Raw genomic sequence first — 27871 nt, 5'->3', positions numbered from 1 at the left:
CACTGAGATATCTGAACTGTGAGTGTACTTTTACTCAAGTCACATTCTGAGTACAGGACTTTTACAGAGTACTGTATTTCCACATCCTACTTTTACTTAAGTAAAAAAAGGGAAAGGAATGGGAGTAATTTTTTCCACCACTGCTCGGTGTAAGTGCCTCTCTCTGCGAGGAGGTGCCAGATTCCAGTAGCAAAGTGCAGCCTTAATGTGACAGAGAGGAACTTTAATGTCCTATTATGGATACCAGGGTCCCCGACACCCACATGCAATTTGTCCCCCTTGATGTTGTCGGTGGATAAATTCTGCCTTTGACCACCCAGCCAACCTCCCCCTCACCCAGCCAACCTCCCCTCCACCCCCACCCAACCCCCATTTTGTCGCTGTCGGGTAGCAACCTTGTATCTCCATATGTCAACGTTGCTGTTTTTTTTTCTTGTTAAATTGGTGCCCTACTTCATCATAAAAGAGTGTCGAGCTAAAGTAGTGAAAATAGCCGATTTGCAAGCTTATGAACTTGCAGATCGGCTATTTTCACTATTCAAAGGAGTAGCTCACCAAAAAAATCTTATTTTCTATCAAATGCACACCCCATGAAGCCTTGAATTCATGGACATTTTTTAGTTTTTGTCGCATTCCTAAGCCAATAATTTGATTACCGTCGGCGTCTCCTACCGGCTAATGTATCTGGTAAGAGACACAAAGGAGACTTTTTGTGTCTCCTACCGGACCTAAATATCCATGAATTCAAGACTCCATGGAGTGACTAATCAATAGAAAAATTTTGGGAGTGAACTATCCCTTTAACTTTATTTTTTACATTGTAAATTAAAAAATAAATGGTTTTGTACATACAAGGTTTCTTAGCCGACAGCCCCTCATTTGCAGAGCGTCTGGAGGGTTTGGCTCTCGTGTGTGTTATAACTGGTGTTGTGTTGACTACGCTGGCTCAGTGTTTATGTCTTGTTTATGGCGGCAGGGCCCGCTATTAAGGTGTGATTTACCGTCCGTTTATATGCATCCAAGGCCAAAGGGCTTTAGAACATGCAGGTGTTTATCAGTTGGTGGAAAGTGACCAAGTATATTTACTCAAGTACTGTACTTAAGTACGATTTAGTTTTTTTGTATTATTTTTAATACAAAAATATAGTTGTACAGTAGTATTTAATTTGTTTTAATACTTTGTACTTTTACTCCATTACGTCTCAGAGGCAAATATTGTACTCTTTACTTTAGTATCAAGTTACTTATTACGGATATACATAAACCAATTAATCCCCAATGTCATACTTTGTGCATAAAAAAATAGCTGATCTACAAGCTCACAATGCATTGCATCATGACATGTTGTGAATGGGACATTTTGCCTAATAAGGACTTTTACTTTTGGTACTGTACTTTAAGTATATTTTGATGCCAATACATCATAGAGGACTAAATAGAGGACTTTTACATGCAACAGAGTATTTCTGCATTGTGGTATTGCTACTTTTACTTAAATGGAAAAATCTACTTCTTCCACCTGCTGTGTTTATTTATGCTGCAGTTTTAGGATGTGTTTGTGTGATTAGGTCTGGTGCTAAACTACGCTTTACACAGAGAGGGCTATCTCTCTCCCACCGAGCCGGATGGTGTTAAACAAAGTTTGAACATTATCTTTAAAACCACTCACACACAGGCAGTGCTATCCGGGCCATTGCCTTTGTTATTGATGTTACGCTAAACTAAATCACTGCTGTCATGTCCTCCGGGCCCCAGTCTGTGCTTGGTCTGTGCGGCTATAAAGAGTTTGGAGCTGACCTTTCCCGGCCTGTTTAAACTCTGGTCACAAGCTGTTTGTAAATTGCAAATGTCTCAATCATTTAGCTGCTGTGCAGATGCTTTGAAAGTCGTATTTAACCGGGCAAGTTGACAAATGACTCGTTTTCCAACCATAGCCTGGACGAGTAGGAACAGAGGCAAACACTAAAAGCTCAATTCATACTCGCATGACGGTGTAGCTTGCCGAGAAGAACAGATCTAGTTGGCAAGCGACACATCATGCAACGCAGTATAAATGCTGTGATTAGACAGACAGACAGACAGATCCTGCGGGGGATATTCAGGCGCCAGAGACAGCGCAGCAGTAAAAGTTAGTTACAGGGCAAAAAAGTACGATAGGTATACGGTAGAATAACAATACACACACCCTCAAACAAATGTGAATAAAGTATGCAGATGTATATATTCTATGCAATCATCCCGCCTGGTGCAGAACAAGAGACACGTCAATACATAAATTAATAAATAATTGGGCATTAGAAACATATATGCCAAGACACTTCCAAGTGCAACCTAGGGTTGTGTTGTTGGCAACTAAAACTAAGCATTTGACCATATATGTATTTAACCTCTGTATACATTGATCCTCTATTTTCATTTTTTTTAAATATATGGTTATATATTTTTTTGAAAATGTTGGAAAATGTTCACCTACAATGTGTGTTCACTCACCCATTCACGCACACTCACACACACTCACACACACCGATGGCCGAGGCAACCATGCAGGGAATCACACTGCAGTTAGGGGTTCCGTGTCTTGCTCAAGGACACCTCGACACGAAGCCAGCAAGGCCCGGGGATTGAACTGGGAACAAACCGGTTCCCGAGTGGCCGCTCTACCATCTGAGCCACAGCCAAGCGGTACAGTAGTTCTACCATAGAATAAAATGTGTATGCTAGTGACGTAAGGAATGTCACCATATATCTCTGTGTCCTCAGGTCTATAAGATATAACTGCATTTGGATAGAAACCAACACCGGTGGGTGTTGGTTTCATCTCTATTGAAAGTTGACCCGAAATGTCACTTTTAAAGTTGATATGAATCAATTAAGCTCAATGGCCTTGTGGTTAGAGTCCGCCCGGAGACTGGAAGGTCAGAGTTTAATCTCTGGGTCATACCAATGACTATAAAAATGGGACCCAATGCCTCCCTGCTTGGCACTCAGCATCAAGGGCTGGATTGGAGGTACTACTAGTGTCAGGTCCAGGGGGTGTACTTGTACATCAAAGCTAGCCTCGCGCTACGGAAACACGAGATGGGCCACAAGGCCCAAGGCTACTTACTTATATCAATTAATGGATTATCATTTACTTTAAAAGCCGTAAAAGCCCTGCATGTTTAACCCCGTAACCCCCATCATTCATATGGGCCTAACCATTATCACCGGTCTCACTGGCCCCCCTTTTGTAATGCGTACGCAAGAAAATCCTCAGTGGACCCTCATATGGGTCCGTTTGGTTCATATTTGTACACTCTCGGAGTTAAAAGCAACACTCAGGATTTTACTGCGTAGCTGAAACTGCTGCATTGCTGACTGTGCCGCTCTGATAATTATCCTGGAGCGTGATATTAATGGACCGTCGCCCTCCAAACTCCACACAGGCTAAAAAGAAGCGTTGGCACTCATAACATCTTTACTGTCGGGTGGAAACCGGTCCCAAAAAAACGTTTGTTTTACTATTTATATTTAAAAAATATTTGAAAATAGTGAAAATAGCAGATCTACAAGCTCACAACACGTTGTGAGCTTGTAGATCTGATATTTTCACTACTTTTGTGTGACACTCTTGTAAGAATAGATGAAGTAGGGCATTCATTTTCGTGGAAAAGGGAGATACGAGGTTTCTGCCTGACAGCAACGATGTGTGTCCTCGGTGCTGTGTTGTTCACATGGAATCAAAACAAGCATCCCAAACGATGAATAAACTGATTGTAAAGTACTTTTCATTCACACTGGGAACTAATTATTTCATAATCATCATATCTCATTATTATCATTATTTGTTCATCTCTGGTTGACAGTTTTGCTGTTTTGTTACAGCTCCTCGCTCTGTAGTGTTTGCAGACAGAGTGAACTGATATACCAACTAGATTTTGTGTACTGGAGATAATGGACAAGGTGTAGAGTATTAAGAAGAGCTATGGTGAGATTATGTTATATTTCATGGTTCAAATGTACAGAGGATAAGATTTTAGGTGCCCTATTTCCCCCCGGTGCCTTACCCGTTATCCCTAAACTTATTTGCCATTTTTACAATTTTTCAAATAGTTCAACTAACCGATCTACATCGACACGTTGTGAGCTTGTAGATTGGCTATTTGAACTATTTGAAAATGTTTTTAAAAATAGTAAAAAATGGCAAAGAAGTTTAGGGATAATGGGTAAGGCACTGGCGAAAATAGAGCCCTTGTTGTGTGATAGTATGCCAAGTCCTCAATTGTATTATGAATTGTGTCCACGAATCGTTTGAGATCAATCATATACATGACAGAAAGTCATGTATCAGCCAAAAAAAAAAAAGCCAAAAACAAAAAAAAAAAGGCTTTTATTTTATAACGTTACTATATCCATACAACCTCATTTTTGTCACAACCAAGAGCGGCCGTCTTGGAATTGGAAGGTTCCCTGTTCTTTCTGGCTGCATATGAAAGTGTCCTTGAGCAAGACGCTGAAGCCCTAACTGCTCATGACGAGGTTTCCTCTGCCGTGGATGTGTGTGTAAATGGATGAATGTGAGATACATTGCAAAAAAAGCGTCTCTATAAAAGCAGTCAATTTACCATTTAGCTAAGAAAAGAGCAAACAAAAACGACTTTGTTACCAACAGCGTGCTGGCAAAGAAATGACGAGAGAGTGCAGCTTGTGCTCCATTTATGTTTCTTTCTAGTGAAGGATAAACATAATTTACTCCTTTGCTTCTCTCAGTCACTACCTACCTGTCACTGGAATCATTCCATGTTTTCTGAGTATTGACAGAACCAGCCAAGTGGAGCCATCCCCAGTGCTTTAGATCTTTAGCTATAACCATTATACTTTGGGCTACTCAAAAATAGCAGATATACAAGCTCATAGCGTGGCACCGAGTGCCGCGTTACAGCTTGTAGATCTGCTATTTATTTATTCTTAATCGTGAAAATCTGTGCAAATCTTTGAATATATGTTTTCTTTTGTATGGATTGAATGGGTTAGTCATGCATTTAGTGCACAGATCACACAGGGGCAGAGAGAGGACCTACCATATAGAATGACTGTGGCAGAAGCAGAGAGAGGACCTACCATATAGAATGACTGTGGCAGAAGCAGAGAGAGGACCTACCATATAGAATGACTGTGGCAGAAGCAGAGAGAGGACCTACCATATAGAATGACTGTGGCAGAAGCAGAGAGAGGACCTATCATATAGAATGACTGTGGCAGAAGCAGAGAGAGGACCTATCATATAGAATGACTGTGGCAGAAGCAGAGAGCGGACCTACCATATAGAATGACTGTGGCAGAAGCAGAGAGAGGACCTATCATATAGAATGACTGTGGCAGAAGCAGAGAGAGGACCTATCATATAGAATGACTGTGGCAGAAGCAGAGAGCGGACCTACCATATAGAATGACTGTGGCAGAAGCAGAGAGAGGACCTATCATATAGAATGACTGTGGCAGAAGCAGAGAGAGGACCTACCATATAGAATGACTGTGGCAGAGGCAGAGAGAGGACCTACCATATAGAATGACTGTGGCAGAAGCAGAAAGAGGACCTACCATATAGAATGACTGTGGCAGAAGCAGAAAGAGGACCTACCATATAGAATGACTGTGGCAGAAGCAGAGAGGGACCTACCATATAGAATGACTGTGGCAGAAGCAGAAAGAGGACCTACCATATAGAATGACTGTGGCAGAAGCAGAGAGGGACCTACCATATAGAATGACTGTGGCAGAAGTCGAGCGCAGAGATGATCTGTCTGAAGAACTTTCTGGCTTCTTTTGGTGTTAACCTGCCCTTCTTCACCAGGTAGTCAAACAGCTCGCCGCCCGACACATGCTCTAGCACCAGGTACCTGGAGAGAGAGAGAGAGAGAGAGAGAGAGAGAGAGAGAGAGAGAGAGAGAGAGAGGCAGAGCGAGTGTGTAGGAAAACAGCAAGAGAGAGAGGCAGAGCGAGGGTGAAGGAAAACAGCAAGAGAGAGAGACAGAGAGAGAGACAGAGAGAGAGAGAGAGAGAGAGAGAGACAGATGATGGAATCGGGAGAAAAGCACTTAAGTCCTTAAGTCCTATACTTCTCTGTACGTCAAATACGGAAATTAGCTAATCTACAAGCTTGTAGATCTGCTATTTCCATTATTTTGGAGTTTCTTGCACATTTTATTTGAACATTTTCATCTACTGTATAATGACATGCCCAAAAGAAGGAGGACAGGTTGAAAGTGGTTAATGACCTAGAAAGAAACCATCACGAACAGACTGACAAAACATTTGCCGTGCGCGCTGTGTAGGAACAGACACGGTGCTCTCCACAGGGGGGTGTCCTGCAGCTGGGGATTGCTACATGACCTGCATAGAGAACACTGTTGCCAAGTCTGCGTATTATAAGCGACTTTGGGATTGTTTTTCTGCAAAGTTGCTTGTAAATATTGATGGTTGCAGGTTGTGGTGTGTTTCTTTGGTGGGGGCTTGTTTCTAAAGTGTATAGTTGCATATTTGGGCTTATGTTGTTTTAACCAGTGGTTCCCAAACATTTTAATGTCAAAGACCCCCCAGATTAATATGTATTTGTCCGTGGACCCCCATTTGAAAATATTATGTGCCAGGGACCCCCATAAAAGATTTGTGTTGTTAAAATGTTTCAAAGATATTCCACATTATGCCATTTTTTTCAAGATAATTTAGAAAAGAGCAGATCTACAAGCTCACAACGAGTCGCAATGCAACGCATTGTGAGCTTGTAGATCTGCTCTTTTCAAATAGCCGATGTACAGTATATAGGTTTAAAGTGCTCAAGTCCATTCTTTTTGGGCTTGCTTTCACAGACCCGGTTGCTTATTTCTCTCGCAGCATCTGGCAACGACGCTGATAGAGAAACGCCATCTGATCTCTGGCACACACTGGCCCCCGTAGAGACCTGAGCTCACAGACGAGAGGAAAGGCTTCCCCTAGTTAAGACACGGAGAACCGGAGAATCAATGAGAGGCCGTCCCCGGGGCCTTATCATGTCGAGTGTTTACGTTTTCATAAATGTCTCAGAGCTGTCATCTGTTAAGTCATCCCCCCCCCCCCCATCCTCCTCCTCCTCCTCAGCGGACCGCCGGAGCGTGGCGTCTATAGCTTTCAACCACCTGTGACACTTTAACATGTGACAGCCGTTCGTTTTACCGCACCCTCTGATCTCCCGTTGGGGGCGAGTTCATAAACGCGCATTAGCCTTTTAAGACCGGGAACGGGTGCCGCGCAATGAGCTTGTTGATCTGCTATTTTTTTTAATCTTGAAAATGTGTGCAAATCTTTGAATTATATATCTATGTTTTAAAGCGATTTTTTTTTGCTCCAATCTGTGCCTCTGGGAGTCTGGGGGGTACCTGGGACAACATATTTCGAGATGGGGGTCCGCGGCCAAATACATATCATTTTGGGGGTCCTTGACATGGAAAAGTTGGAGCACCACTGATTGTAATATGTTTTTTCGGATATGTTTGTGAGGATTTAGAAGACATTTGTAGAATATTATATTCAAAGATTTGCACACATTTTCAAGATTTTTCAAAAATAGCAGATCTACAAGCTCGTAGCGCGGCACTCGGTGCCGCGCTACAAGCTTGTATATCTGCTATTTTTGAATAGCCAAAATAAATCTAAAGTGACACAGATTGCGTTCCCGGATTGAACGGGTTAGGACTACAAAAGGACTAAAGAAGGGTGTTGCTAAAAGTGATAAGAGGTGGCTCTGTGAGGAGGCTTTGTGTGATTTAAGAGCTTATGAGTTCTGCTCTGCTGTCGAAGATGTAAGCTCCGGTGACTGTGAGTGGTGGCTTATTCACACACAAAAGGATGAGATGAGGAGAGATAGCCGCAAGGTGTTCTGAGTTTCTCCAAAATATTGTACTTTGTAACAAGTTCAGTTCAGCTGAAGGTGCGGCAAGTGATATGCTTTGGTTAAACGAACTTGTTCTGATAGCAATCATTGCTATAGAGTGCCGAAGCCCTGACGTCACTCGTTTATCCCCTGGTTCGTAAATTAATTTCTCTATGGAAAATAACATTGGGTCATCTTAACTCATTGAGTGCCCAAATTATTATTATCTATTTCTGGCCATTACAATTTTAATTTCTTTATTTTTTCAAAGTAAAAAAAAAGTGCTTAGGAAGCGAGATACAGCCTTTTTCAGTTATAAGTTAAACAAGGAGTGGATGGAGCTGCAAATCTTCAGATAATGATATCTTGGGTTCAAAAACTTAGGGTTAGGGTTAGGTCGTAACACACGGCAAGCGGTTCACGCGGGCGGTACCGCTCGGATCAGCGGTGATCGTGATTGTCGTTTTTGTCCTCCTGCGCGGTGCGGTGAAAAGAAAAGCTCACCACAATCCAGCTCTTGCCGCCCGCGCGCGCGTGCACAAACGAGCACGCCGTGCGAGAATTTCACGGGCCGCGCCCAAATAATCGCCCGCCTCTCATTGAAAATGAATTACATAGGCGCGTTGGCCGCTTGCCGTGTGAAAGGACCGTTTAGAATCGTCTCATATAAGAAGAATATAAGAATCGTCTCATATTATGTGGTCCAAAAATGAACAAATTGTCCCCGCGATATTGTCGGGGAGGTGGCTCTGTATCGTTTACGGTAGCCAGTCACTCATATTTGATACAGTCTGTTTGAGAACCACTGGCCTACAGCAGTGGCTCTCAAACTTTTTCGTGTCAAGGACCCCCAAAATGATGTGTATTTGGCTGCGGACCCCCCCCACCCCATCTCAAAAATATTTTGTGCCAGGGATTTTTCAAAAATAGCAGATCTACAAGCTCATAACGTGGCATAAGCTTGTATATCTGCTATTTTTTTTTATAGCCAAAGTATAAAATATGGTTAAAGTATACTTAAAGTAAAAACAAATTGCTGGGGACCCCCTGATACCCCCCCCCAAGGCCCCCTGGGGGTCCCCGGACCCTACTTTGAAAACCACAGGCCTAAACAGTACCAACATGTTGTTTACAAGCAGTCTCCTCCAGGCAGCCTGTGCGAGTGTGTGTGTGTGTGTGTGGGGGGTGGTGGTGAGGGGGTGAGTGTGTCACCGTCACAGAGAGGCCATCGCCCTGGGGCTCTCACAGAGCAGCAGAGGGAGATGAATGTCCGCTGACCCAGGCCCATGGTGCTGCCTCTGTGGGCTGAGAGCCAGCCGTGACGCCCTCCCTGCCTGTGCCTTTGGCCTGGTTCTGCTCGTAGTATACTGTGTGTATACTGTATTATCCTGGAGCGCACCTCCATCCATCTTAACCCATTCAATCCGGGAACGCATCTGTGTCATTTGAAGATTTCTTTGGGCTATTCAAAAATAGCAGATATCTACAAGCTCATAGCGCGGCACCGTATTTTGGAAAAATCGTGAAAATGTGAGCAAATCTTTGAATGTATTTTTTAAAGCGAACATTTGTAACTGTCAAATGTCTCAACAAATGTCTTCATTTTTCTGGAAAACTATTGTTGGTATAATCAGCAGTGCTCAAACTTTTTTTTGTCACGGACCCGCCAAAATTATATGTTTTTGGCTGCCGATCCCCATCAAAAATATGTTGTTCCAGCCAGGGACCCACCAGAAGCAAAGATTTGAGTTAAAAATGTTCAAGATTTAGCAAAAATAGCAGATCTACAAGCTCGTGATGCGGCACTCGGTGCCACGCTATGAGCTTGTATATCTGCTATTTTTGAATAGCCAAAGTATAAAATAATGGTGTCAGTGGTTACACAGATGCGTTCCCGGTTTAAATGGCTTAACGGTCACAAATTGAAGCTCAGCCGAGGCAAGAAACAGCTCTTTCTTTCTGTCTTCTTCTGATTTTCTGTTTCCCTCTCTCGTCGTGTGTGTCCGTGTAGTAGCTCTTTTTTGTTTTGTTTTGCACTGTATCGATTAGATCTTGTCACATCCTGAAATCGGCCGCAGAGCATGTTAAAGGAGAGATCCGGACATTTTAAGTGTTATCTTTGATGTCGTTAGTCACTCACCGACGTAGGATGTGGCGTTGAGTTTTTCCAGCGATTCCCCTGTCGTCAGCTAACGCTAGTTGCTTGTTTCTCTACCTGGCAACACCGAGTTGCCAGGTTCTGGGAGAGAAACAAGCAACCAGCGTTAGCTCGTTCGGCATTAGCGTTAGCTTCTCATGGACTTTCAATGCATGTTTGAGTATCATGAGACTCTACAATGAGCAGTAGTAGAGAAAAAAATAACTTTGCATCGGTTATAAGAGACGAATTTCACTCATGCACGCGCTCCCATTATGCCAACGGAGGGGGTCGAAAAAATGACGACAGGGGAATCGCTGGAAAAACTCAACGCCACATCCTACGTCGGTGAGTGACTAACGACACATCAAAGATAACACTTAAAATGTCCGGATCTCTCCTTTAACACAGGGCCAAGATATAGGTCATATCTCCTACCCCGCTTGTCTTGCAACTATAGTGACCGCAGAAGTGCTGAAGAAATGTATATGTGCAAACGGGGGTTGTGATAATAATCCACTTATGGGCTGAATCACAATATTATATCTTCTAAATGATGTGATGCGTACAGCACTCCGTGTCAAATCCCCTTTGGCCTGCATGACCAAGACGACAGCTAATTGAATTGAGTTGACAAACACCGCTCCGAAGAGCGAGGGGGGTGACGAGAGGGCCGGTGGCCCTGTCACTCACAACCGCTAAAATTAGATAATGTGTGTGTGTGTGTGTGTGTGTGTGTGTGTGTGCGCACACTCACACGTGCGTGTGCGTTTGTGCGTGCAGACAGACGGATGTGACTGTCACTCTCCATGGCAAATGTTTATTAATGCAGCCGTGTTGCTTCTGATAAGTATGTCATGATGTTTACATAAGCAAGGCCCCCCCACCGCCCTCCCCCCATTAGCTGTCTTCTAGCAAGCGCCACTAAATTAAATGCTTCACGCCAACGCTAATGGTGCAACGTCTCCCCCCACCACCCACCACCCACCCCACCAATGCTATTATCAGCACCCTTCTCCAGGCGGCGACAAACCAATCAAAAACGTCGCTCGGGGTGACAATCTGATTAAAGGGATCATTCCGGGTTTCTCTGCTGTATGAAAGGAAACTTAACTATAGTGACATATATAGTGACATGACATTGTATGAACTCTAAAAACTTTCACGCCTGCTCGCGTGCACGCAAGAGGAGAGAACAGATGCATCATGGGAGATGGCGGCTCATTGTTGAATTCCATCGATAAAACGAAAGCCTTCGATTTGGTTGTCATTTCTATTGTCATTGACTGCATATCACAGGGGTTCTCAAACGTTTCCATGCCAAGGACCCCCACATAGCCATAAGCTCTGCCCCCCCCCCCCCCTATTGTTAAGGACACAAAAATTTATCTGTTAACTTTTTGAAATGTTTTGACATTATTGACATGCCCAAAATCGGAACACTAACAATTTGAACTGAAATTTTAAAAGTTATGTACAAATACTTTTTTTAAATACTTTTTTTTCTCCACCACTTGAACCCTCTAGTCTTAGTGAAACAGACCTGAATAGCAACTGTACTTGGTCTGCTGTTTCCTTCTACACTGAATCTCTTCAGCAGAACTAGAAGATCTACTTGTAGATTGTCTAATTCAGGCGAACGTTCCCCCCAGAATAGGGGCCCGTTGGGGTTAAAATGTATTTTCCTTTCCAATTGGACCCCCTGGCAACCCCCACATTGAACGCCACTGGCCTATCATGACACAAACGTTCAACACACATTAGTAAGTCGCAGATACTTACAAGTATTTCTTATTTTCATAGACATCGTGTAGCTTTAATACGTGGGGGTGTTCTATGAGCTTCAGAATGGCTATTTCTCTCTCCACCTGGATGAGAGAGAGAGAGAGAGAGAGAGGGAGAGAGAGAGAGAGAGAGAGAGGGGGGGAGAGGGAGAGGTAGAGAGAGAGAGAGGGTTAAGCAATGTTACTTTCAGTCAGTAGCAGCAGCCGACAAACTAAATCCCCAGTGTTACATTATCTCAGTGTGTGCTAAAGCAATCTTAACCAATCTGTATGGTAGAAATGATATACACAGTAAATACAGTACATCTGCAGTGGTTGTTGAAGGTGGTCGCCATTCTCTTCCACTGAAAAAAGTCAGACCGAGAACCGGTCAAATCTCGGGTCTCGCCGTTTGCAATTACCTCTCACTGTCAGGAGAGCACATCACATTTTTACAGATTGTCGCCGTCGGCAGTGGTGGAAAGTAACTAAGTACTTTTACTTAAGTACTGTACTTAAGTACAATTTTAAGGTATTTGTACTTTACTCGAGTATTTCCAATTTCCAATACTTTTACTTCTACTCCACCACTACATCTCAGAGGCAAATATTGTACTTTTACTCCACTACAATTATTTGAAAACTTGTTACTAGTTACTTTTCAGATATAAATTATTATATACAGTACATGAAACATACATTAACCACTTTAACCCAATTTTATACCTAGTCCTAGGCTATTTGAAAATAGCCGATCTACAAGCTCACAACACGTCGCATCGTGACACGTTGTGAGCTTGTAGATCTGCTATTTTCAAATATTTTAGTACTTTTACTTTTGGTACATTATGATGCCAATACTTTTGTACTTTTACTCAAGTACATTTTTCATTCTGAACTTTTACTTGTAACAGAGTATTTCTACAGTATATTGCAGTATTGGTACTTTTACTTAAGTAAAGAATTTGAGTACTTTTTCCACCACTGGCCGTGGGTCCATTTCCTGAAAAGCAAAACCGTTTTGAAACATACGAGGTTCACACCGGACCCAACGACAAGATTACAGCTTGTAATCTGCTCTCTTTAGCGGTTTCACTTTTTAACTGCCATGGAGTAGATCTTTCCCTGGGAGAGGTTACACCGTCACCAGAGCTCATCCCCAGATTAACCCTGCGATGAGATCGGCCTCACCTGCAGCCGAATAATCCCAAAGTAATAACAACCTTCTGGGTCGTTCTTTGAGGTCACCTGAAGCAGGTCATGAGCCACGGGGACCGAGGCCATCAAGTCAGACCATCTATCTGTGTGTGTGTTTTTTTCTTCTTTTTTTTAGAACACTTGCAGCGTAAAGCCTTGTTTATACTTCACCGTGCGACACGTTTCCTATGCTGGAAAATAGCAGATATGCAAGCTCACAGCGCGTCTCATTCGAGGCGCGCTGTGAGCTTGCACATCTGCTATTTTCGGTGTCCAACTCCCGTCATATAAATGGGGCGTATAAGGGAACTGAAAAGATGATACGTGAATTGAAGGAGGGGAGCCTGACTGGCATTTCCAACAAGCTGAAGGGACAGAGATCAGCATGGGACCACTCCTCTGGGTAGCATCCTGTGCCCCAAGGCGGCGCTGCCATCTCTGACAAAAAACAAATATATATATACATCATTGCTATCTCTTATCTGTTATTAACCTCTAATATTCCACGCGTTCTGTCTAACCAGGGAACCTCCCCCCTGTCGGGTGATAAGAAGCGGCTTGCTAGCTCTCATGCATTGAAGGAGGCATGAGCTCGGCTCTAGGCTCTCCCTAGGCCGGCAGAGGGAGTGTAGCGCCCAGGCTTACTTAGACAATTGGCACTGGGTGAAAAAATGGGTTACAAAATTGTGGGATAAAAATGTAAGAAGTAGAAAGCTCTTATCTCCATATTCTAACCTTTTGTGATACTTTGTCATACTACAGCGTCACACAAAAGTATTAAAAGCTCAAAACGTCAAGCTTGTCGATCTGCTACTTTTGCTATTTTTTTTTTAATTTGAATCCTGAAAAGGAACAGTTTTTAGACATATGAGGTTTCCACCCGACAGACACGATATATATTCTTTATACCACAACACTGGTTTATGCAAAACTGGAAGGCAGAACGGTTTGTGCTCGTCTTATCTTGGAGCGGTGTTCCTCTCTGGCCAAACACGCCTCGCTGAATGCTTTGTAGTCACATTTTTTGGGGGATGCGGTTGTTTTGCCTGAACCGATGGGGTGGCCGACCATTTCATGGATATCATTTGCAACCAAGTCACATGAACATAAGCATAATAGTATCCTACAGTACACAGTAAAAATCCTCAGTGGTAATGTATCCGCTTGTAACTCAGAGTAAACACACTCCAAAAGGACCCACAGAGGATTTTACTGTTTAAAGGGTAGAGGGGGTGAAAAAGTCCTAAGTCCAAATGTCCTTTTATCATGCCGTTGTTTTGCACTCTTTTAAAGGTAGGGTAAGTTACTTTTTTTTTTTTAAATAAGTGTTAAATAGCTCTATATTCTTCTGATAGTACGGGTTGTGATAGAGTGTTTGTTCAGAAACAGAGTCTCCATGTCTCTCTCCATGTCTCTCATGCAAAGGCTAAAATGTAACTTAGATAGCCTGTTATATAGACAGATGCCAGGTCATTGTTGACCTGGCATCTATAGTTTCAATGTAGGCTGATGATAGGTTCTTGGTTTATGTATAGTTACTATTAGATTATTGGTCTACTTATATATTACTTTATTATTAGATTACTATTTTTATGCATTTGATGTATTATCTCGTCTGCTAAGCCTACTGTAAACTGTAACTCTCCAGCTCTTTGCTAAACAGAAAACCTATTTTCAGGTCAGGATACCAATTATATCCAATCAGGAGAGAGAACTCACACAGGATACAGGATAAACAAATGAAATTGGAAGTGATGACACAAAGAAATGAGCAGATAAAATTGGAATGGTAACACTATAAAATGTAAGCTGATAAATGGAAAAAGGACCCCCACAATTATATGTATTTGGCTGCCGACCCGCATCTCAAAATATTTTGTTCCAGGGACCCCCAGAAGCAAAGATTTGAGTTAAAAATGTTCACGATTACTATCAGAATATAGTGCTTTAACCTTTTCACTCAAAAATATCACTTACTCTACCATTAAGCTCTGTGTGTCTTAATGTACTATAATGTTACTACTGTATATCTGCTGCCATTTTAACTGCCTCCCATTGCCATGAATTTGTTTGGCCTCTGAGCAGTTAGTCTGAGACAGTTGCGATATAAACACACAACATACAATGCAAACACACAACATACGATGCAAACACACAACATACGATGCAAACACACAACATACAATGCAAACACACAACATACAATGCAAACACACAACATACATTGCACCATGTTGAGAGATAACAGAAAGTTGTCAGTCAGGAGGAGGTGGCACACAGAAGGTGTCCACGTTCCTCTGTTGGTCACAGACCCGGCGGGAGAGAGACGTGTACATTAGTTTCTCATCTTTATTCTCCTCCTCTGCACAAGCCCACCTCCCTCCCTCTCTCTCTCCATCAGCCCGTCTCCTCCTCCGCCCAGAGCCCTCCATCTCCTGGCTTTGACAGACGAGGGGAGAGATGAAAGGGCAGCCGAGCGTGTGCGTGCGTGTGTGTGCGTGTGCGTGTGTGTGTGTGTCTTTAGCCCTGTCGCTCATGTCAATGTCACTCTCTGTCCCTTCCACCGAGCCGACGCAGCCTTCACTCTGCCTTTGTGTCACAGCGTTATGCACACTCATGTAGAGTGACATCCAGGTGGAAGATCTGCCACTTCTCCACTTGTGTCCTTTTGACTCCTACAGAACTTGACCTGAGATAGAATAAGTTGGCTCATTGCTCACGTACTGTGCAGTACTCTCTCCCCCTCTATAGTCTCCATTTCCTGCGACGGACAGTAAAATTAAGACATGAGGCCGATTCTACAAATGCCTTCTAAATCAGCAGTTCTCACACTGTCAAGATTTTTCAAAAATGTTCAAAAATAGCAGATAGCAGCGCAACACGAAGTATTTGCTGTTATTTACTTGACTACTGTACTTTACTTGACTACTGTACTTATGTAAATATTAGTTTTTTGTACGTATCTGTACTTTACTTGAGTATCTGTATTTTTGGATAATTCCCCTACATTTCAAAGAGAAATATTGTTCTTTTGACTCCACTATTTCTAGGAAGGGTAAAGTTTGTTTCTTAAGCCATATTCTAGTATGACATAGTAGGGAATCAGTTTACGAAATAAAACATCAAAAAAGTTGGAAACATGGAGATACAAGGTTTCTCCCCGACAGCAACGGTATTGCAGTGCAACCGGAGTAAAAGCCACGACCAAGTCACACGTCGCCTGAGAATCAAAACACTTGGCACAATAAAAGCACAGCTTGTCTGAATAGGGGTATAAGTGCTACAGTAGTAGTAATTTGCATCGGTATCAGTGGGGAATAGTGGCTAGGCTAATCACGGCTAATCCGTGAGCTAATGAGCACTATCAGTATAGTGCTTCACCAGGCTTCTCTCTCTCTCTCTCTCTCTCTCACCTGAGCCTGAGGTGAGTTGTTAAGAAGACTGAGCCCAGGGTAGCTAGCAAACTACCGTATAGCTGGCAGCAATAGGCTCCCTGCAGAGAGGCTAATGCTCCCCGCGACTCCGGGAGATGAGCTTTCTAAATGCTACAGAGCCAGGAGCGGCATAGCGCTTGCTAAGCTTCCTTTAAGCTCGTCCTTTTAGTTAATTGAAATGAGAAGAATGGGCTCAATAAAGACTTAACAGTACCACTGGCCTCTTATTTTGAGATTAGTTAATGATTTTACAGAGCAATGTATAACTCTGTCAACTAAGTTCAAGCGTTTCTGTTCGCTTTCTGTTTTCTGCTTGGGTCCTGTTTGTGTTTTTGTTATTGAAACGGCTAGTTGAGAACACATTGTTATGTTCCCTGTTAAATTATGCTAATATTAAGTTTTTGTACTGTTGTTGTGTATGCTTCAGATGGTTCAGAAAGTACACTCTGTCTGTTTTTGAAGAAGAAAGGCCTCAAGTGTATGATGAAACTAAGACTCAATTCTACCGTAGAATACCAACCTTATTTACAATGTTTCAAAACAATATTTCTCATCTGCCGTCTATCATAACCCAGTTCTCTCTGGGAATTTGGAAATGGTCTTTAGAAATTATGAAAGCTAAGAAAAAAAAAATCTCTGATAATCTGTTTCAAATAAATAAATAATAATTTAGGTGCAGAATCTTGTTTTTTTTTCTCTAAATGACTTTCAAGTTGCCTGGCTTGACAGACTACCTGGCAACGGACTCAGGTCATGTGACAGGGCGTGGCCTGGCAGCGCTGTTAATGTTCATGCATGGCACAGACTTAGAATGTAAGATATTCACACACACACACACACACACACACACACACACACACACACACACACACACACACACACACACACACACACACACACACACACACACACACACACACACACACACACACACACACACACACACACACACACACACACACACACACGCCTGCAACGCACTCTTCCATCCCTCAACTCCGGCTTGCCAGAGCCGGGGCAGGAAATACATCCAACATCCACCCACTCGCCCCATCTTTTATTTCCTACGTAGCCCCGCTCCACCTCCCATCTATCTAACTAACTATCTCATTAACTCTCACACCTGGCTGTGAGAGGCGTGCGCTTTTCTCTCCAGCGTCCACATCTCCGCGGCACGTCGTTAAGGCTTTATTAGCAGCTGCCTTCCCCGTCCCACACACCTTCCGCCAACACACCACTCTGGCAGCGCAAAGTTTGCATACGGGAAGTGGTCAGTGGACAGGGGAAGGAGTAAAGGCAAAGTGGTGTAAATTTACTTAGTACAGTATATTTACTCAAGTACTGTGCTTGAGTACAACTTCGAGATGTTTTTTTACTTCACCTGAGAATTTCCATTTCTAGTCCACTACAGCTCAGATGAAAATATGGTATTTTTTTTACTCCACTACGTTTATTTTGACAGCTTAGGTTACTAGTTACTTTGCAGATTTAGATTATTAATCAAAAAGCGTAAATAGAAAGAGAGGAAAAAACAAGAAAATAGCAGATCTAAGGTCATAACTCGTTGCAGGCATTTTTACTTTCAGCAAAGTAATATTTCTACTTTAGCTTAAGTTTAAAATCTGACTACTTCTTCCACCTCTGAGTACAGGAGGTGAGAGAGATAAGGAGAGGGGAGAATAACAAAGTGAAATGGAGAGAGACCGGGGGTGGAAGAGGGAAAGAGAGCAATCCAAAAAGTGAAATGAAAGACCTGGAGGTAATCAGGTGAAAAAGACAATTCTGGCTCCCTCCCAGTGGCAGACGGTAACAAAGTTTCACTGTACTTGAGTATTTTGTATTTTTGGATACTTTCACTCCGCTACATCTCAAAGACAAAAATTGCACTTTTGACTCCACTACATTTCTAAGAAGGGGAAAAAGTACATTACGAATTAGCCACATGTCTAAGCCCTATTTCTATTGAAGCTCACAAGTTATCGAATTGTGAGCTTGTAGATCTGCTATTTTCACTATTATTTTTTACATCTCGGGATTTTCAGGAAAGTGTACTCCAGTACTTTAACTCAGGTACAACTTTGAGAGAGCAACTTTGTCACTTTGTAGTCGAGTAATATTTGACCAGACTTTGACTCAAGTACCGGAGGAGCTTGATTACTTTTGTCCGCCACTGAAAGGGAGCAATCGAAAAAGGGAAATGGGAGAGAACAAAATAAATAAATAAAGAGTGAGCCTGGAGGTAATCAGGTGTAAAAGACAATCCTGTCTTCCCTCCTGCCTTGCTCTTTGATGTTGTGGTCTACTATGACAGGTCAGCATGTTGCCTGTCTGACACTTAAGCACTAACGGCTACAGAGGCAGCTCTTTCTAATGGACCGTGACATGCACTTCATCGCTGCCGCGTGGAAACCTCGCATGTCCAAAAACTGTCTGTTACTTTTCAGAAAATGGAGTGGGGGGAACCAATGAAAAGTATTAAAAAGCGCTTCTGACAAAACCAGCTAACTCCATTGGATCCTCAAACCTTCTGCTAAACCAGCTAACTCCACCAAAGGGGGGTGGAGTTAGCTGGTTTTGCTGACTCCAGGCTCCACCCCCTTTTGACCGCCAACCTCATTGTGAGCTTGGAGGTCCATTTAGCGGTTCTTATCAATGATGAACAAAACCTTCTAACTCCACTTTTTGTTTTGTTTTTTCATTTCCTTAAAAATGAACATTTTGTCGTTATCTGGTTTCTGCCCGACAGCAGAGATATATATGTAGTGTGGAGTTTCACTAGGAAACCGCCCGACAGGTAGGCACCTCACCAGGGAGAAACAGTGGGAGAGAGACAGAGAGAGACCTGACAGACAGCACCACAGCCTAGGCCACGTCATTGAGGGGCGGTACCTACCTCTCCTCATCATGAATCAGCCCCAACTCAGCGCACCTGTGATGACTGGCTAGGTGTGGCACCCCAAGCTACAAACACAAACGCTCTCTCTCACTCTCCACTGGCTCTCCTGGTGAATGGACAGGTGCTCGGGCGGTAAGTGAGAAACTCCACTATTTTCCCTTTACAATGTGACATTGACAGTGAAATTGAAAACTAAAAGAATGTCTCTTTTACTTTATAGGCAACCTGCGGAACATACTGAAATTGCATGGATTAGGAATGTATATGGAAACCCCAACCCTGGGAAGAAACCTGTGATACATGTTTGAGTTGAATTATGATTTAAAGTTTTGAAAAAGAAAAACATAAACAATGCTCTCTGAGCCAAACCGTCAATAAACGCCCTTTATTGGGTTTGTACCCTGCCTCACTGTGTCTTGGCCTTGATCAGTGTCCCACAAATGGTGGAGAATACGCGTACACTGATCTACGTCAAGAACCCACAGCATGGAGCACGCGTCCGCTTTGACGGCGCTACTGAAAAGCCAAACTGACTTGCAGACAGCGGTACAAAAATTGATTGATAGGATCTCACGAGATGTTTCGGTTACTCGCGCACCACGGGAGGTGCTCACTAAATTATCACCTGACGATGATATAGAAGCATACTTGGAGGTGTTTGAGCGCACCGCGGCCAGAGAGAGATGGCCGACGGCAGAATGGGGCTCGCTCTTGGCACCGTTTCTCACAGGTGAAGCGCAGCGGGTCTGTCGGGACCTAACCTTGGCAGACGCTAGAGACTATCGTAAGCTGAAGGAAGCGATATTGGCCAGCCAGGGCTGCAGCCTGCCCGCCAGAGCGCAGCGGTTCCACCACTGGTCCTACCAGGCGGCCCAGCCCCCTCGGCCCCAAGTAGCCAACCTATTACGCATGACGCACAGCTGGCTGACGAGCGGAGGAGAGCCCCCCATGATTGACAGAATCGTAATAGATAGATGCATACGTTCCTTGCCGCCCGACGCCCGCAGATACGCCTCGCAGGTGAGCCCGAGCTCCCTGGAAGCACTAGTAGCCCTCTTAGAAAATCACCAAGTCAGCGTGGAGATGATGAAGTCCACCCGGGCCGACGCACCAAAAGCACCGGCCGAGGAGAAACCCGGCCGTGACCGGCGAAGGACCCAGCAGCCGAACCCGTCCTCCAACCGCACCGACGCGGCCGTCGCAGAGGGCCCCGGTCGGGGCGCACAGCAGCGGCGCTGCTATGTGTGTGGCCAGGCCGACCATATCTCCTGGTCCTGCCCCGACCGAGACCGCGACGCTTCGATGGGGACCGCTGCCAGCTCTGACGCAGCCCGACCGTGCCTGCACACCGGGACGACACCTCGCCGCCACGCTCGCCTGCCGGTGAAGATAGACGGTGCCGACGCCCATGCGCTCTTGGACTCGGGGAGCGCTGTCACGCTGGTCCGCGCCGACCTGGCGGGCGCGCTCACCAACACCACAGTGCCAGTATCCTGCGTGCACGGCGATGTCCGCCATTATCCGGTGACGCAGCTCCGGGTCCAGACTCCACGAGGTGACGCCGTGGTACCAGCCGGAGTGGTGCCAAACCTGCCCGTGCCACTGCTGATCGGAGTGGACTGCGTTCTCTTCGACCGATATTGGAAACCGGGCCTACAGAAGAAACCGCCACGTCGCCGGCGCCGCCGCGCTGCGCACAGCGGACCCCCAGCTCCACTACACGCCTGCCCGGCGTTTCGCCCCACCTCTCCCGGCTCCGAGAGTGGCACCTCTCCAGAAGAGGCCCCACACACCGCAGCGGCGGAGGAAGAGGAGGCGAGTGCAGCAGAGGAGGAGGTCCAGTCTCCGCCAGGCCGCGACGCCTCAACTGCGGCGAGTGATCCGTTCTCCGAGTTCCCCAGACCTGAGATGTCCGAAGCCCCGAGGGGGGGGGAATTCGCCACCGCACAGTGGGTCGATCCCACGTTGGACATGGCGCGCCAGAACGTGGCCGCCATCGACGGGAAGAAATGTGACGGGGTGAGTACGCTGAATCCCCCGTACTTTCTTGTAAATAATGGACTGTTGTATAGAGGGGTGATAGACAAGGGGGGGGAAACGATAGAACAGTTGCTTGTACCTAAAACTCATGTGTCACGAGTCCTGTACCTAGCCCACACGCACCAGTTGGGGGCCCACCTGGGAGTAAAAAAGACATACGAGCGCATTCTGGCCCGCTTCTACTGGCCCGGTGTTAAACGAGCAGTAGAAGAGTTTTGCAAGGGCTGCCCGGAGTGTCAGAAAACTGCCCCCCCGACCCACGTTTCATAACCCACTGGTCCCGCTGCCCATCATCAACACACCGTTCTCACGGCTCGCCATGGACATCGTGGGACCACTCCCGAAGTCTGGCCGGGGCCACCGCTACATTCTGGTAATACTTGACTATGCTACTCGTTATCCAGAGGCTATTCCCCTACGGACGGCCTCGGCCAAAGCAGTGGCCCACGAACTAATGATGATGTTTAGCCGGGTGGGAATAGCTGAAGAGGTCCTCACTGACCAAGGCACATGTTTCATGTCTAGAGTAATGACACTACTGTACAAATGGCTGAAAGTGAAACGTATACGCACCTCTGTCTATCACCCACAAACGGATGGTCTCGTGGAGAGATTCAACCAGACACTTAAAAAAATGTTAAAAAAACTAACTGACGTCGACGGGAAAGACTGGGACCAGTTGATCCCGTTTGTATTGTTTTCCATCAGGGAGGTGCCGCAGGCGTCCACGGGGTTCTCGCCTTTCGAACTTGTGTATGGCCGGAGACCCCGTGGACTGTTGGACATCGCCAAGGAGACCTGGGAGAGCCAACCCTCTCCCCACCGCAGCGTTGTGGACCACATCGAGCGCCTCCAGGCCCGGGCCAAGGCAATCTGGCCGTTAGTCCGGGAGCATATGGAGCAGGCACAGCGGGACCAGGCGCACACGTATAACCGCGGCGCCACGCTCCGCGAGTTCCAGGTGGGGGAGAAAGTGTTGGTCCTCGTCCCAAGCAGTGAATGCAAGTTCCTGGCGAAATGGCAGGGACCCTACGAAGTGACAGAGAAGATGGGGCCCGTCGACTACAGAGTGTGCCAGCCCGGCCGGAGGAAGGGTCACCAAATCTATCACGTAAACATCCTGAAGAAGTGGAACGACGCGCCGCCGCTGGTCCTGCCCGCCCTGCTCGCCGTAGCCGGCCCGCCGAGCCTGCCCCCGGTGCCCCTCGGAGAGGACCTCTCCCCCGCACAGTCCCAGGACCTCAAGGAGCTGCTGGGACGGAGCCGTGACGTCTTCTCCGACGTACCAGGGCGGACGAACGCCATACGTCACGACATACGCACCACGGCGGGGAAAGTGGTGCGCCTACGGCCCTACCGTATCCCCGAAGCCAGACGGGTGGCGATTAAAGAGGAAGTGGCCAAGATGTTGGAGCTCGGCGTCATCGAGGAGTCGTACAGCCCCTGGTCCAGTCCCATCGTCATAGTACCCAAGCCGGACGGTTCACTGAGATTCTGCAATGACTTTCGAAAATTGAATGAGGTATCCACGTTCGACGCCTACCCGATGCCCTGCGTCGACGAGCTCATCGAGCGCCTCGGCCCGGCCCGGTTCGTCAGCACCCTCGACCTGACCAAGGGATATTGGCAGGTGCCACTGACGGACCGGGCCAAAGCGAAGACAGCCTTCTCCACGCCTGAGGGGCTCTTCCAGTACACGGTGCTGCCGTTTGGGGTGCACGGGGCCCCGGCCACGTTCCAGCGGCTAATGGACCGGGTGCTGCGGCCACATCGCGCCTACGCAGCAGCCTACCTGGACGACATCGTCATCCACAGCAGTGACTGGGCCCGCCACCTACAGCACCTGGACGCGGTACTGGACGCCCTCAGACGCGCCGGGCTGACCGCCAACGCCAAGAAGTGCCGCCTCGGCCTGACGGAGACCGACTACCTCGGCTACACGATTGGCAGGGGCTGCGTGAAACCACAGACGCGCAAAGTGGAGCGCGTCCGGGACTGGCCCCGTCCCGTCACAAAAAAACAAGTAAAGTCATTCCTTGGCTTAATTTCGTATTATCAAAAGTTTATTAAAAATTATTCTACTGTTGCAGCCCCACTATTTGAGCTAACACGACAGAAGCTGCCACACCACGTCTCCTGGACGTCCGAAACAGAGCTGGCGTTTCAGCAGCTGAAGAGCGCACTCTGTGAGGAGCCGGTGCTGAAGGCCCCTGACTTCAGCCAGCCGTTCCTCCTCCACACGGACGCGTCCGGCACCGGACTTGGCGCCGTCCTCGCCCAGGTCATTGATGGCGAGGAGCACCCGGTGACGTATGTGAGCAGAAAACTATTAGACCACGAGAAAAACTATGCAACAGTGGAAAAAGAGTGTCTGGCGGTGAAGTGGGCCATACACCACCTCCGCTATTATCTTTGGGGCCGCACTTTCACTCTCATTACAGATCATGCACCTCTAAAATGGATGGCGACCAATAAGGACCGGAATGCCAGGGTGACGCGCTGGTTCCTAGAGCTGCAGGACTATAATTTCAGAGTGGAGCACCGGCCCGGGAAGGACATCCCGCACGCGGACGCACTGTCCCGGATGTATGAAGAGGAGGAAAATGAAGCCCCCGGCCCAGGCGGTGGGCTTAGGGGGGGGATATGTGGAGTTTCACTAGGAAACCGCCCGACAGGTAGGCACCTCACCAGGGAGAAACAGTGGGAGAGAGACAGAGAGAGACCTGACAGACAGCACCACAGCCTAGGCCACGTCATTGAGGGGCGGTACCTACCTCTCCTCATCATGAATCAGCCCCAACTCAGCGCACCTGTGATGACTGGCTAGGTGTGGCACCCCAAGCTACAAACACAAACGCTCTCTCTCACTCTCCACTGGCTCTCCTGGTGAATGGACAGGTGCTCGGGCGGTAAGTGAGAAACTCCACTATTTTCCCTTTACAATGTGACATTGACAGTGAAATTGAAAACTAAAAGAATGTCTCTTTTACTTTATAGGCAACCTGCGGAACATACTGAAATTGCATGGATTAGGAATGTATATGGAAACCCCAACCCTGGGAAGAAACCTGTGATACATGTTTGAAAAACATAAACAATGCTCTCTGAGCCAAACCGTCAATAAACGCCCTTTATTGGGTTTGTACCCTGCCTCACTGTGTCTTGGCCTTGATCAGTGTCCCACAGTAGATACGAGGTTTCCGCCTGACAGCCACAACTTATTCTCTCTCTCTCTTTTTCTTTTGTAGAAGGAAAAAGAAAACATAAACACCCTCTGGCTCTTTCCACCACCTCATCTCGAACCCAAGGTCGAACGGGGAGCACGAGACTGACACTAATCCAAATTGGTTATTTGACGCGGAGCGATCATTTGTCTCGTAGATTACGGCGGGTTTATCGTTTCTGGGCGGAGTGGTGGCCGTCGTCATTAGCAGTGGACGATCGGTGCGAGAGAGCCTGGCAGTAGACGGCCTGATTGGGGCTAAGGCCTTCGACGGAGGGGCTCCTATCAGTGTCACATCCTGTCTCACTAAGTGGATCAATAGACTGGAAACCAGCAGGCCGCCGGGGCCCCTCTAGAGGTGTTAACTGCACACCAAGATGGTGGAGAACTGCCTTCTTCCACCTCAAGAACATTGCCTGTCTCCGGCCCTCTCTGTCATTCTCTGAAGCTGAAACACTCCATCCATGCTTTCATCACATACCCGGCTCGACTATTGCAACAATATCCTCCATGGCACCACCTCCAAAGTCCTCAATAAACTCCAACATGTCCAGAACTCAGCTGCCCGCCTGCTCACCAGTACCAGCTCCAGAGACCATATTACACCAGTCCTCCACGACCTTCACTGGCTCCCGGTCAAACAAAGAATCCACTTCAAAATACTACTCACCAGCCACCTATAAGGCACTGAACAATCTGGCTCCCCCCTACCTCTTCGACCTCCTCAAACGTCAAGTCCCCCTCCCGCTCCCTCAGGTCTGGTGACGCCAACCTCCTTGAGGTCCCCATGACCTTCAAAACCGCTCTCAAAACCCACCTCTTCACTGTGGCTTTCTCCAGCTAACTCGTTCTATTTGTACGCTCTCTGACGACTTTACTAAATGGTAAATTCATTTAGTAAATTCAGGTTCAGTGTCTTGCTCGAGGACACTTCGACACCAACCCAGGGGGAACCGGGGATTGAACCAGGAAACCTGTAAGATTCCAAGTTGCAGTTCGCTTTACCTCCTGAGCCACTGCCGCTCCAGTACTGTACTGTATTGTAGTGGTACGAACGAGTAAATGCACAGGCATTCAATGATGACCATCCATACTTATGCAAATCCCCTGTGACCAAACTTTTAAATAAATATAAGATATAAATGGTCTCTATCGAGTGGAAACCTCATATGTCCAAAACTGTTACTTTTCAGGATTCAAATTCAAAAATAGCAAAAGTAGCAGATCTACAAGCTCAAAAGCTTGTAGATCTGCTACTTTTGATGCTTTTGTGTGACGCTGTATGATCAAGTAGGGAAATAATTTTCGAAAAAACACAAAAAGTTTGAATATGGAGATAAAGTTTCTGCCCGACAGCAACGATATGTTTAAAAACGTACTTACTTTTTTTTTTTTTTTAAATGCTTCTCTATTACTCGATTACTCGAAAATGTAATCAATAGAACAATCGCTAAAATGATAATAGTTGCAGCCCCAATCATCGGACTGTCTCTTTACCCAGTGTTTCGGCCAGGTACTGTAGGCGTGTTTTTGAGGTTAGTTAGGTTTAGGCATAGTTTTTGTGAGCTACTGTAGGTTCTAGGCATATAACCACGCCCACCTGGGCGAAACACCAAAGAACGAGGGAGTCCCCCCCAGGCATCACCCATCAATGGCTTCAGAGCCACCCCGCCGTGGCTAAGAGCCCAGCGGACGTGAGGACACCAGATCAGAGACAGGCCAGTGACAACAACAAAGACACAATATTACATTCATGTCACATATGTCACACACAAGCTCCACAACAGAGAGACCGTCGCAAACCTCAAGAGGGGGAAATATTGGATCACAAGCTCTGACATCTCTCTCTCTCTCTCTCTCTCTCTCTCCCCCCTCCTCTCATCCACACATAAAACACAGACATTTCTGTCACCTCCTGCAGGCCAAGCGAACAGTCCCTTGATACTGAGATATGAGGATCACAGTCAGCAGCGCAGCCATCTGTGTATCAGATAGACAACAAAAAGCCGAGCTAACTCCACTCTTTATTTATGCTAACATGTTAGCTATACTACACAGCAGAAATCAGCAGAGTGTTAATTTAACCCTGAAAAATAGCTGTAGGATGTAAAGAGGAGAGAGTAGAGCCAGCCACCCTCTTTTGCAGTATATTATGCAGCTAATTAACACAACAAATGGCGAGCATATTGCTTTTTACAAGCACCACACAAAAGAACAATAAATTCATATACAAGATACTGCTCTAATCCATCTGTCAGATGTTGCAGCTGAATTTGGAGTAACTTAAATTATTTTGGGGGGGTTTCATCTGATTACAACAAAACAACGTGTTGGCTCTTGTACTTAAATTGGAAATAATTACCCAATTCAGATGAGAAATATCGTTTTGAAGCTTCCGGAGAACAGCTTCCCATTGCAGACAGTACTTCAAAGGCTTGGAAGCTCAGACAATGAAAGACTATAGTACCACTAGATTCCCATGAGTGGAGGAAATAGAAAGTCTATTAAAGACTTTTACACTTTCATTATAGGCGAGAATTACTAATTATAATTGTTTTACCCAGTAACTTAAAACTTAAAACATTGAAAAAAATAAGTCAAAGTTTAACAATTAATTGTTCAATTATGTTCAAAAATATAAATAGAAATAGAAAATGATAGCGAAAATACCTATTTTTGCTATTTGGCGTACAACCAACGAAGCATATCGGGCTTACAGGGTTAAATGTGAATACTGTGATAGGCTTTTAGTGTAGTGCAGTGAGTCTAAAACTCTGACCACTTACTTCAAGGTCAAATCACCTACCTACACACACACACCCAAAGCATGAGAAAATTACTTTGGCAGTAAGGGAAAATTCAGTTGGCAGTGTGAAAAATTACATTGACTTAATGAAAAATGTACATTGGCACCATTAAGATTATAACCCCAGATGATGACCCCATAGTGAATCACAGCCAAAGGCTGGTGAACACACACAGTGAAGGTGATCACAGAGTGGATTGAGGAAGGACGGTAACGTGGTGGATAAACCAACAGAGATAGATAGACTTTTATTAAATACAGCGGGGGAAAGTCAGTCACCAGAGGCAGCACAGCAGTTAAAGTAAAGACACAGAGTAAAAGAGCTACATACATACATACAGCTAAGAGTAGCTACACAATTATAGCTACTGTAGGACAGTGGTGTAAAGTAACTAAGTACATTTACTCAAGTACTGTACTTAAGTACAATTTTGAGGTACTTTTACTTTACAGGAGTATTTCCAATTGTCTATATTTTTACTTCTAC

General features: G+C 45.6%; 1 protein-coding gene across 1 annotated transcript in view; it reads right to left on the bottom strand.

Moving 5' to 3' along the window:
- Positions 1-27871, bottom strand: part of brsk2a (BR serine/threonine kinase 2a) — a gene marked incomplete at both ends in the record, with an annotated part of 318021 nt that overhangs the window by 86915 nt on the left and 203235 nt on the right. Inside the window, 2 exon segments of the mRNA XM_080438342.1 lie at positions 5739-5879; positions 11808-11893. Coding sequence (XP_080294468.1) covers positions 5739-5879; positions 11808-11893 — 227 coding nt within the window.

The sequence above is a fragment of the Gymnoscopelus braueri genome (genome assembly GCF_963280865.1).
Source record: "Gymnoscopelus braueri genome assembly, chromosome: 9".
NCBI classification, from domain to species: domain Eukaryota; kingdom Metazoa; phylum Chordata; class Actinopteri; order Myctophiformes; family Myctophidae; genus Gymnoscopelus; species Gymnoscopelus braueri.
Note: the sequence above shows the minus strand (reverse complement) of the source record. Positions and strands in the feature narration are given on the sequence as shown.